Source organism: Neovison vison, chromosome 5 (genome assembly GCF_020171115.1).
Source record: "Neovison vison isolate M4711 chromosome 5, ASM_NN_V1, whole genome shotgun sequence".
NCBI lineage: Eukaryota > Metazoa > Chordata > Mammalia > Carnivora > Mustelidae > Neogale > Neogale vison.
Window position 1 is genome coordinate 21,848,466 of NC_058095.1, and position 12,055 is coordinate 21,860,520.

At 39.6% G+C, this 12,055-nt stretch overlaps 1 protein-coding gene across 1 annotated transcript in view; it reads left to right on the forward strand.

The window, feature by feature from the left end:
* Positions 1-963: 963 nt before the first annotated feature.
* The window catches only part of TOP2A (DNA topoisomerase II alpha), a 29,934-nt gene continuing 18,842 nt past the window's right edge, over positions 964-12,055 (forward strand). The window contains exons 1-13 of the mRNA XM_044248030.1: positions 964-1,097; positions 1,968-2,123; positions 2,347-2,437; positions 2,926-2,989; positions 4,411-4,556; positions 4,936-5,033; positions 5,239-5,451; positions 5,798-5,971; positions 6,163-6,264; positions 6,370-6,507; positions 8,691-8,829; positions 11,456-11,613; positions 11,893-12,018. Of these exons, the coding sequence (XP_044103965.1) occupies positions 1,077-1,097; positions 1,968-2,123; positions 2,347-2,437; positions 2,926-2,989; positions 4,411-4,556; positions 4,936-5,033; positions 5,239-5,451; positions 5,798-5,971; positions 6,163-6,264; positions 6,370-6,507; positions 8,691-8,829; positions 11,456-11,613; positions 11,893-12,018 (1,626 nt within the window). The 5' untranslated portion in view covers positions 964-1,076. The remainder of the gene's footprint in view (positions 1,098-1,967; positions 2,124-2,346; positions 2,438-2,925; positions 2,990-4,410; positions 4,557-4,935; positions 5,034-5,238; positions 5,452-5,797; positions 5,972-6,162; positions 6,265-6,369; positions 6,508-8,690; positions 8,830-11,455; positions 11,614-11,892; positions 12,019-12,055) is intronic.

The following is a 12,055-nucleotide window of genomic DNA, read 5'->3' on the forward strand; positions in this document are numbered from 1 at the left end:
ATTGTGCAGTTCTTTTTTCAAGCATCTTGTGGGGGAGGGGTGCATTCTTTTGTCATTTAACGTCGTGGATTGACAAGGACAGAATAAACCCACTCTAACATTTATACGGCAGAATTTTAAAAATTTTTTAAATTAAAAAAAAAAAAAACAAAACTTCGGTCTTTGGCAAGTTCTCGTTCTGGACAGCAGAATTCAGGGAATTCTCGCTTTCTGAGGGAAAAGTTTCTGTCCTAGAATGGCCCCTAAACCCCATCCTCCGCTCCTGAGGCGGGAACTACAAACTCTTCCTTTTGACCGACCAGCTTGGGGCGCCCAACGCCGCTCTGCAGGGGGACTTGAATGCTGCTATTTTGAGTGGCGCCGCCACACCCTTCTATTATATCCCCAAAGCACAACTACGGCGCTTCCGTTTCTTCGAAAATAAGTTCTTGGGAGGGAAGGTTGAGGCAGACGCCAGAAATCTGTTCACTTCACCAAATCGCCTGGCTGCCAATCCAGAAAGCCGGCGCTCAAATTTCCTCAGGAAAATTAAGCTAGGACTCCTGTTTCTCTCTTTAAAAGCCTCAGGACGGGAGACCGTTTATAGATCTGAAATAAGTTAGCAGCATCTGAGGAACCTTCCTTGCACCCGAGCGGGCTTCTCAGAAAACCCTTTTCCCGCTAACATCGCGAGTCTCTTCAGAGCAGTCGGCCCCGAGAGAACAAATAGCCCCCACCTCATTGGCTAGGTTCCCTGTCGGTCTTTCCGCGACGACTCCGAGTGGTGCCTTTTGAAAAGCCCCTAGTCCCGCCTCCCTTGCCTAATTGGTTTGTTCAAACAGTCCCCCGACAACGCAGGCGTTCATTGGTGAATGTGAAAAAACAGATACGATTGGTTCTTCGAAACGGAGCCGGTGAGAGAGAGTCAGAGATTGGCTTACTTGGTTTGGGCGGGCTACAGGAAAGTTCTATTGGGACGGGAGGCGTTCTTCTAACCGACGAGCGTCTGTGGAGAAGCTGCTTGCTCCACGGTGGTCTCGAGGGTCCCGCCGGTTTAGTCGCTTGCAGGGTTCTCGAGCCCCTTCACGACGGTCACCATGGAGGTGTCACCATTGCAGGTACAGCTCGCGGAAGGGGCGGGTCGTGGAGCCTCAGCGCGGCCCCGCATCTCTCTGACTGCCCGCGAAGAATTAGACTCCTGGGCTGTGGTCAGATCGCCGCCGGCTGGGAGCCGGTCTTCCGGGTGGTCCCGGGTCTCCGGGACTCGGTGTGATCGTGAGGAGGATAACCCCCCCCGTATGATGCTAGTAATGAAATATTATCGGCTACAGTGGCTTCTGGGGTGTTGGGTTCTGTTTTACTGTTTCTAGGGCCAGTACTCAACTGGCTTATATTTTAATGGCCCGCGTGTGACTTTAAGCAGCACAGATACGTTCCTACCCTCCGGTGGAAAACGGGATTGAATGCCCCTGACCTTGGAAGGTGCAGAGCATGGCACGATGTTCCAAGTGAGGAGCCGGCAGGCCCGAGTTACTCAAAATATGTCCTTCCTGTGTTAAAAACGTTACGGTGGCCAAAGAAAGGATTGACTCGATGAGCTCCCAAACTGCTGCTGACTAGAATCTGTTATGTGCCTGGCACATAGCAGGCACTCAGTAAATATTTGCTGAATGTCTGAAAGGAGTGTGTGTATTTCATTGATGACATTCAAAACATTCAAGGAAAATAGCTCCATGTTACATGCACTTGATGAGATAATACATGTTTATTCAAACTGACACCTGGGAACTTGGCTGCTGTTAGTTTAAACTGCCGTGTTTCAACAAAACGTTGTAAACTCCGCCAATACCTGATAAAAGATTGTGATTGCACATCAGTATGTGTGATGACATATAGTGCGTAAGTCATTACGGTGGGTGATTTGTTTATAGTTTTTAATATAACCTCCGATTAAATATCCCTTTTCTACAATTTTCCAACATTGCTAGCCTATAAATGAAAATATGCAAATCAGCAAAACAAAGAAAAATGAAGATGCTAAGAAAAGATTGTCTATTGAAAGAATCTATCAGAAGAAAACCCAACTGGAACATATTTTGCTCCGCCCAGACACCTACATTGGCTCTGTGGAATTAGTGACCCAGGTAAAACCAAGTAATTACATGCAGTTACGAAGTAGTTAAAATGTATGCTTTTCCAGGTTAATTTTCTATATAGTCCATGTATTCTGAATGTCACTGGAACAAGCCTTAAGCTATCATATGTATATTGTAGTATTTAATCCAGAAGACTTTATTTACAGTAATGATGATGACAAAACAGAATAAATAAGGTAAAAGTAACTATATCTCCTTGCCTTATTTCTAGCACATGTGGGTTTACGATGAAGATATTGGCATTAACTATAGGGAAGTCACCTTTGTCCCTGGGTTGTACAAAATCTTTGATGAGATTCTAGGTAAGTAAACTCTTTCACATAAAGATCTACTAGTAAGGGCGCCAGGGTGGCTCAGTGGGTTAAGCCGCTGCCTTCGGCTCGGGTCATGATCTTAGGGTCCTGGGATCGAGTCCCGCATCGGGCTCTCTGCTCAGCGGGGAGCCTGCTTCCCTCTCTCTCTATGCCTGCCTCTCCATCTACTTGTGATTTCTCTCTGTCAAATAAATACATTAAAAATCTTTAAAAAAATTAAAAAAAAAAAAGATCTACTAGTAAAATCCTTCATAAAAAGTATTATTTCTAGCAAACCCTCTATAACCAGAGCTCCTATCATTTCAAACAATAGTTGACAAGGTGGAGCAGTTTACTGGTGTCTAGCAAGTTGAATTCTTTCCTAGAAACAGTACTGTGAATAAATGTTAATGCCTCGTTAATCTGACTTTTTTCTTTCTATATCTTAATGTTTTCTTTTTAAATTTAATTTCTTACAAATGTGTATTTTCTTTCAGTCAATGCTGCAGACAACAAACAAAGGGACCCAAAAATGTCTTGTATTAGAGTCACAATTGACCCGTAAGTCTCTTGAATGGTCTTTTGTTTGTTACAGTTCATTGTTACTGTTAGTTGCATTTACTTTGATTTATACTAATATTGGCCTTTTTAAGTAATGAAATTCTCCAAAAGCACAGAAAAGCAGAATGCTAAAATGAACGATCTATGATACCTACCACCTAGATCCAGCAGTTATCAATGCTTTACCATAGTTGCTCCATCTATGTTTTTAGAGTCACTTCGAAATAAATTACAGACATTATAACATAACATCTCTAAATTTTTCGGTAAGCATCTCCAATAATTGTTCAGTCTAATAAGCATTCAGGAGTCTAGAGCTTTTACTTTTTCTCATGATGCTATTCAAATAGTAAACCAGCAGATGGTGATAGAGAATAATTGGATCTAACATTTCTGGTTATAAATGCTGGGTGTCCCTTTGTGGGTACGCAGGATGCTTGTATCACCTTTTTATTAGCCTGATCAGTTACGGCATAAACTATGTTTTAGTTTCTTTGGGAGAAGTGTGTTAATGATGTATTTGAATGCTCCTAAGGGCTTGATATCCTAGTCTAAAAACATGTTGAGCTAGTTTTAGTCTTTTTTTGTAGATAATACTAAGCACTACTTGGAATAAAATCCATAGTGTTTTGTCTAGTTATAACTAAACTGTACTATCTTTTGAGAATTAACTTAAAATAACTAAGAGAAATAAATCCAAATAAATTTTTAGCTTTTTTTTTTGGCAAGCAGGGAAGTTTACAATTGGTAATGTTTTTCTCTTTCATATTTGTTTTGCAATGTGCCTTGCTGGGTGAGAAAGCTAAGGGAGCTAGGAGAGTTCAGATAGATAATCCTCTGAAAATGGTATAATAGGGGCACCTGTGTGTCTGTCATTTAAGTGTCAGAATCTTGGTTTCAGCTCAGGTCATGATCTCAGGGTTCTGGGATTGAACCTCAAATAGGGCTCCGCCTTCCAAGGAGTCTATTTGAGGATTCTCTCTCCTTCTCCCTCTGCCCCCACCCATCCCACTCAAGCACACATGGTCACTTGCTTGCTCTCAAATAAATCTTGAAAGCAAGCAAGCAAGCATAAATAATTTCCAAATTTTTCCTTTCCATTGGGCATAAATCATTTCCCTTTGTTTATCCTGACATTTTAAAATTTCATATTTTTTCAGCATTATCAGTGTCTGCCCAGGTGTTGGAAAAGGATTAATTTTTTTTTCCCCTCTTGGCTTCTATTTCAGGATTATCAGGAACTGAGCATGGTGGGAAAGGTAGTTGATGCTGAATTTCAGAAAATATGTATGAGAAAGAGTCAAAGAAATTGAAACTTGTGAATTTCTGTATTTTAAGGATAATTATATTTAAGTATAAAAAATGTCAAGCACTAGTTTACCATCTGTTTTACAATAAAAGTTTCATTCTTCTTTTCTTAGGGAAAATAACTTAATTAGTATATGGAATAATGGGAAAGGTATTCCTGTTGTTGAACACAAAATTGAGAAGATGTATGTCCCAGCTCTCATCTTTGGACAGCTCCTAACTTCTAGTAACTATGATGATGATGAAAAGAAAGTAACAGGTAGAGTATGGAGGAAAATAACATATTTGTTGCTAAAAAAAAACACATCTTTTAAATGACTATGACATAAATGTTTAAAACACTGAAATAGGGACGCCTGGGTGGCTCAGTTGGTTAAGCAGCTGCCTTCGGCTCAGGTCATGATCCCGGCGTCCTGGGATCGAGTCCCACATCGGGCTCCTTGCTCGGCAGGGAGCCTGCTTCTCCCTCTGCCTCTGCCTGCCTCTCTGTCTGCCTGTGCTCGCTCTCTCTCCCTCTCTGACAAATAAATAAATAAAATCTTTTTTAAAAAAAAAAACAACAACACTGAAATAAATCTATATAATTGATTAGCATTGCCAATGATAACAATTAAAGTATTTTAAATTTATTTGCTTAGGTGGTCGAAATGGCTATGGAGCCAAACTGTGTAACATATTCAGTACCAAATTTACTGTGGAAACAGCCAGTAGAGAATACAAGAAAATGTTCAAACAGGCAAGTAAATACGTATCTTTTGCCTCAGTTATAACTTGTACTTTAGCAATTTATAACAGTTTTCGTGATCGGTTTAACATAATTTATAGGCTATTAAATCATGGAAAGTTATTCATGAATATACATTAGGTTATTTTTTAGGACTTAGAAATTTGTGTTTAGTTCTAGTTTGTTGTGAATAAACTTGAATTTTTTACTTCCACAGACATGGATGAATAATATGGGGAAAGCTGGTGAGATGGAACTCAAGCCCTTTAATGGAGAAGATTATACATGTATTACATTCCAGCCTGACTTGTCCAAGTTTAAAATGCAAAGCCTAGATAAAGATATTGTTGCACTGATGGTTAGAAGAGCATATGATATTGCTGGATCCACTAAAGATGTTAAAGTCTTTCTCAATGGAAATAAGCTGCCGGTAAGCATTTTCCGGGTGTTAAGGGCAATAAGGGAATTTATATGATCACTATCAGAGGCAAAAGTGTTCTTTTTTTCCCTCCCATATATTTTTTAATCACCTCTCAGATACATTCCTGAAAAGAAAACAGTATGCCACATTTTTTTACTTAACTCTTTTAAACTCACTAAAGGAAATGTCTTTTCTCAAACAATCTCCTAAATGAATACTTTTGTGCCCTTTAATGACCATTCTCTTATGCCCATCAGTAAATGTCATTTCATTAGTTTTGAAAAATCCTCGTGGTCTATCATCGAACACGTTTTATAACTTTTTTCTAATACCATAACTCTTAATTCCTGTACAGGTAAAAGGATTTCGTAGCTATGTAGATATGTATTTGAAGGATAAGGTAGATGAAACTGGCAATCCATTGAAAGTTATCCATGAACAAGTAAACCCCAGGTGGGAAGTATGTTTAACAATGAGTGAAAAAGGCTTTCAGCAAATTAGCTTTGTCAACAGCATTGCTACTTCCAAGGTAATTTTACTTTTGTATTAATCACAATTTATCTTTACATAAAGGTATTATTGTTTTTAATAAATAAAATGAACTTGAATATTTGGCTGCTCTGGCATAAAGAAAGCTAAATTAGATTTTTTAAAATATTTGATCATTATTATAATTTTGAGGGGTCCTGAGCTTTACAGTTTGGTATTTTTCCCTATTAGGGTGGCAGACATGTTGATTACATAGCTGATCAGATTGTGACTAAACTTGTTGATGTCGTGAAGAAGAAGAACAAGGGTGGTGTTGCAGTAAAAGCGCATCAGGTATGGTATTTCAGCACAGTTTTCTTTTTCCAAAGTCAAGGAAGAAGAGAAAGGCTATAAATATAGCATAAGATTTTAGCAATGTAATATCAACTTTTCCTGCAGGTGAAAAATCACATGTGGATTTTTGTGAATGCCTTAATTGAGAACCCAACCTTTGACTCTCAGACAAAAGAAAACATGACTTTGCAAGTCAAGAGCTTTGGATCAACATGCCATTTAAGTGAAAAATTCATCAAAGCTGTGAGTACTGGGGCCCCTGGGTAGTTCAGTCTACTGGGAGTCTGCCTCCAGCTCAGGTCATGATCCCAGAGTCCCAGGATTGAGCCCCTCAGCAGGGGGTCTGCTTCTCCCTCTCCCTCTATTCCTCCCCTGCTCATGCTTGCTTTCTCTTTAAAAAGGCTGTAAATACTTACAGGGACATAAGAAATAGAAGCACCTTACTTTTACTTTATTGTCCATTGCCCTTCTCTGCTCTGCAAAAACCAAGATTCCTCCCACATGCCTTCTGCCTCTGAAAAGGAAATAGGAAATAGTTTTCATCTCACTGCTCTTACTACAGCCTTAATTACCATCCATATGCCTATATTTCCCCATTACATTATCACCATTCAGTTTGGATCACTTCTGAATTCAGCCCATTTCACTGCTTTCCAAACATTGCCTAAAGTTGGTTCCCTGTCAACACTGAATTAGTTCTCTCCATACTCGCTGACCTCTACACGAGGACCTTCCCCACCCCACAAAAACAAAATAGTTTCCTGTCTTAATAAAAGGCCCCAACCAACCTAAGTAGCATAAACAAAGCTGGGAGCTTTCTCTTTACCCCTGTCCCCCCTGTAATCCAATCAGTAAGACTCCTCTTTTGGATGCCGCAATAGCCTCTCATTGTTACCTCTTTTCTGTATTACTATAATGATTGTTTTTTTTTTTTTTTTAAAGATTTTTATTTATTTATTTGACAGAGATCACAAGTAGGCAGAGAGGCAGGCAGAGAGAGAGAGGAGGAAGCAGGCTCCCTGCTTGAGCAGAGAGCAGAGATTCGGGACTAGATCCCAGGACCCTGAGATCATGACCTGAGCCGAAGGCAGAGGCTTTAACCCACTGAGCCACCCAGGCGCCCCTACCATAATGATTCTTAATGTTCATAACCTTTCAGTCCTTTCTTTGCAATGCTATTAAGTAATCTTCTCATCTTAAAGCACACATTTTTGTCTTCAGTCTCTTTTTGAAGTCTTTCGGTAACTTCCACTCTTAGAAAAAAAGTCCAGAGGTGTCTGACTGTTTCATTTGGTGGAGTAAGTGACTCTTGATCTCAGGGTTGTACGTTTGAGCCCCATGTTGAAGAAATGGGGCACTGGATGGCTCGGCTGGTTAAGTGTCTGACTTGTGATTTTTGATTTAGGTCATGATCTCATGGATTGTGAGATGGAGCTGCACATTGGCTCTGTGCTTGGTTGGGAGTCTGCTTAGGATTCTCTTCCCCTGCCCCTCCCCCAACTTGGACACACTCTCTCTCTCAAATAAATAAATAAATCTTTTTTAAAAAAATAAGTCTTTTAAATTAAAAAAAAAATGTTTTGGGTGCCTGGGTGGCTGGCTCAGTCAGTTAAGTGCCTGCCTTTAGCTCAGGTCATGATCACAGGGTCCTGGGATCTAGTCCCGAATTGGGCTCCCTGCTCAGCAGGGAACCTGCTTCTCCTTCTGCTTCTGCTGTTACCCCTGCTTGTGCTCTCACTCTGTCAAATAAATAAATAAGCTCTTTTTAAAAAAAATGTTCAAATCCAAATTCTTCCATGTGGCCTACAGGACCCTGCCATCTCCAACCTCATCTTAGTACCACTTTTTCCTGTGTTGTCTAAGCTTCGATCCTACTGCCTTCAGATTATTCAGAAGCATTTGTACTCTTCCCCCTCCTTAGAGCTTTTCCATGTGGTAATCCTTCTATCTGAAATGCTTCTCACTTAGCTAGCTACTTTAGATCTTCAATGTCATTTCCTCAGGAAAGCCTTTACATTCTACCCTTCTTTCTAGATATATGTTATCAGATGTAGCATACTTTTATCCATAACACTATCACACTTGCAATTTCTCATTTTATTTCCACCTTCTTTATTTTTTTCTTAAAGTCCATGGGGTCAAGGACCATGACCAGCTTGTTTTAACCACTAAATCTCCAACATGGATCTCAGTGTCTAACACAACGTAAATACGTAATTAGTAAATATCTACTGAATGAATGAACTCAAGGGAACCAGTTCCCTCAGTTATGATAACCTAAGACAGGAAGACATGTCACCTTTGAAAAAAAAAAAATTTTTTTTTTTACCTCTTTTCAAACTTCAAATTATTTTTATAGGAGCTCATCTGTATTCTATATTTCTGACAGAATTCTTCTTCCCTAACATGAATCTTCTCATTTTCAGGCAACTGGCTGTGGTATAGTGGAAAGCATACTAAACTGGGTGAAGTTTAAGGCCCAAATCCAATTAAACAAGAAGTGTTCAGCTGTAAAACATAACAGAATCAAGGGAATTCCCAAACTTGATGATGCCAATGATGCAGGTACACATTTAATAATGCTTCTAAACTTTTAATCTTGTTGTTCAGTTATTTGTTTTATTCATTAATAGCATACCATGGATACTTTCCCCTCAACATGTAATATTCAACAGAATATTTCTACATGGTTAAAAATCAACCAATTACTGTTATCGAACATTTAGATCATTTCTAATTTTTGGCTGTTATAGTAATGTTGAGATGACTAAGAGTATAAAATAAGGGGGCACCTGGGTGGCTCAGTGGGTTAAACCCTCTGCCTTCGGCTCAGGTCATGATCCCAGGGTCTGGGATCTAGCCCCGAATCAGGCTCTCTGCTCAGTGGAGAGCCTGCTTCCCCCTCTCTCTGTCTCTGCCTGCCTCTTTGCCTACTTGTGATCTCTGTCTATCAAATAAATAATTTTTTTTTTTAGAGTATAAAATAAGAATTTGTAGCAATCTGAGGTCCCTGGTTGACTCAGTTGCTTATACAACTAACTCGTGATCTCGGCTCAGGTCTTAATCTTGGGTCAGGAGTTCAGACCCTGCATTAGGCTCCATGCTGGGTGTGGACACTATTTTTAAAAAAATGAAGAAGAAGAAGAATATGTAGGGATCTGTAGTGATCTATTACCTAATATAGGGGAGGAAAAATTTTTTCTCAACCCTCTTAGTTCCTGTCTGGGTCTGAAAATTAAACATAGAAATTTATTTAATATAAATTTTACTTGACAGGAGCTTTCATAGGGAAATGAATACCCAAAGAAGTGGTTAAACCTGAGTGTTTTTGTTAGGTTTGAGGAAGAGTGGAAAGATATGACAAGGGCAAAGTATGAACTAAGTATAGTAAACTGGGGTAAACTCAATGAGGCCTTTTCATTCACATTCTTTTCAGTGTCACTCTGAGAGATAAGAATGTTCCCTTCCTCTGTGGTATATGGAGGACACTTCTCACATGAGGGTCTTGTGACCTACTTCAGGGTAGAAGGTTGGGGGATGAGGTCAGAGAGAACTTGCTTCTAGCATTTTCTCAAACTCCCTTAGCTTAAAATAATCAATATGCAAAGTGCTCTGTTTTGAGGTAGTGTGTTCTTTTTTTTTTTTAAGATTTTATGTATTTATTTGACAGAGAAATCACGAGTAGATGGAGAGGCAGGCAGAGAGAGAAGGGAAGCAAGCTCCCTGCTGAGCAGAGAGCCCGATGCGGGACTCGATCCCAGGACCCTGAGATCATGACCTGAGCTGAAGGCAGTGGCTTAACCCACTGAGCCACCCAGGCGCCCCGGGGTAGTGTGTTCTAAACCCCATTACTAACAAAAATTTTTTTAAGATTTTATTTATTTGATAGAGAGGAATCACAAGCCAGGGAGAAGGGTAGAGGGAGAAGCAGACTCTCACTGAACAGGGAGCCCAATGTGGGACTTGATCCCAGGACCCTGGAATAATGACCTGAACCAAAGGCAGACGCTTAACGGACTGAGCCACCCAGGCACCCACTAACAAATATTTTTAACATAATATGATCAAAAGAATGTTCAGCAACAGTATAACTGTCACAAGAAATTAACATAAAAGAGGCGCCTGTCTGGCTTAGTCATTGGAATACGTGACTCTTGGTCTCAGGGTTGTGAGGTTGTGAGTTCAGGCCCCATGTTGGGTGTGGAGATTACTTAAAAATGTTTTGTTTTGGGGCACCTGGGTGGCTCAGTGGGTTAAGCCTCTGTCTTCGACTCAAGTCATGGTCTCAGGGTCCTGGGATTGAGCCCCACATCAGGCTCTCTGCTCAGCAAGAAGCCTGCTTCCTCCTCTCTCTCTCTCTGCCTACCTCTCTGCCTACTTGTGATCTCTCTCTCTTCCTGTCAAATAAATAAATAAAATCTTTTAAAAAAATTTTTTTTGTTTTTGTTTTATTTATGTAAATCATCTCAACACCTATTGTGGGGCTCAAACTCACAATCCCGAGATCAAGAGTCACATACTCCTCCAGCTAAGCCAGCCAGGTGCCCCAATGTTAAATGTTTTTATTTATTTATTTATTTATTTAGAGAATAGAGTTGTTTTTTTTTTTTTTTTTAAGATTTTATTTATTTATTTGACAGAGAGAAATCACAAGTAGACGGAGAGGCAGGCAGAGAGAGAGAGGGGGAAGCAGGCTCCCTGCTGAGCATAGAACCCGATGTGGGACTCGATCCCAGGACCCTGAGATCATGACCTGAGCTGAAGGCAGCCGCTTAACCCACTGAGCCACCCAGGCACCCTATTTATTCTTTTTTAAAAAGATTTTACTTATTTATTTAACAGAGGGAGGCAGGGGGAATGGGAGAGGAAGAAGCAGGCTTCCGGCTGAGCAGGGAACCTAAAGTGGGGTTCGATCCCAGGACCTTAGGATCATGACCTGAGCCAAAGGGATAGGCTTAACCAACTGTACCACCCAGGTGACCCAAAAATAAAGTCTTTCAAAAAAAAAAAATAGTCTAAGAAACTAGGTTTGTTTTTTGTTTTTTTGTTTGTTTGTTTGTTTGTTTTACTATGAACATTAGTTCTAATATCTATTATGGTTTTATCACAAAACTATTGATAGCACATTTGAGTTAGTATTTTTGAGGTTGAACTAAATGTGTCAATATTAATTTGTGTATTTTTATTTTAGGGGGTCGAAACTCCAATGAATGTACACTCATCCTGACTGAGGGAGACTCAGCTAAAACTTTGGCTGTTTCAGGACTTGGTGTGGTTGGGAGAGACAAATACGGGGTTTTCCCACTTAGAGGAAAAATACTCAATGTTCGAGAAGCTTCTCATAAACAGGTAGAGCCATCTTTAGAATCTAAATATAGTTTTATAATGCAGGATTTCATATTTGTGTTTCATTGCCTCACTGGGCATTTTGAAATATGTTTTAGTTTATTATTATTTTAAGAAATTGGGTACATTGTAGCATATCTTAACAGATCTTTCTGACTAAAATGTAGGCTAATAATAACTGAAAATACTGGAGCTCAAGAAAACCCAAACAACATAAACTGTCCTATTTCTTTTCAAATTTGCAAACAAAACGTTACCTTTTTTGGTATATGTCCATTTCAGATCATGGAAAATGCTGAAATTAACAATATCATCAAGATTGTGGGTCTTCAATACAAGAAAAACTATGAAGATGAAGATTCATTGAAGACTCTTCGTTATGGAAAGATAATGATTATGACAGATCAGGTTAGATTTGCTTTCAAATATTTTAAAGATTTTATTT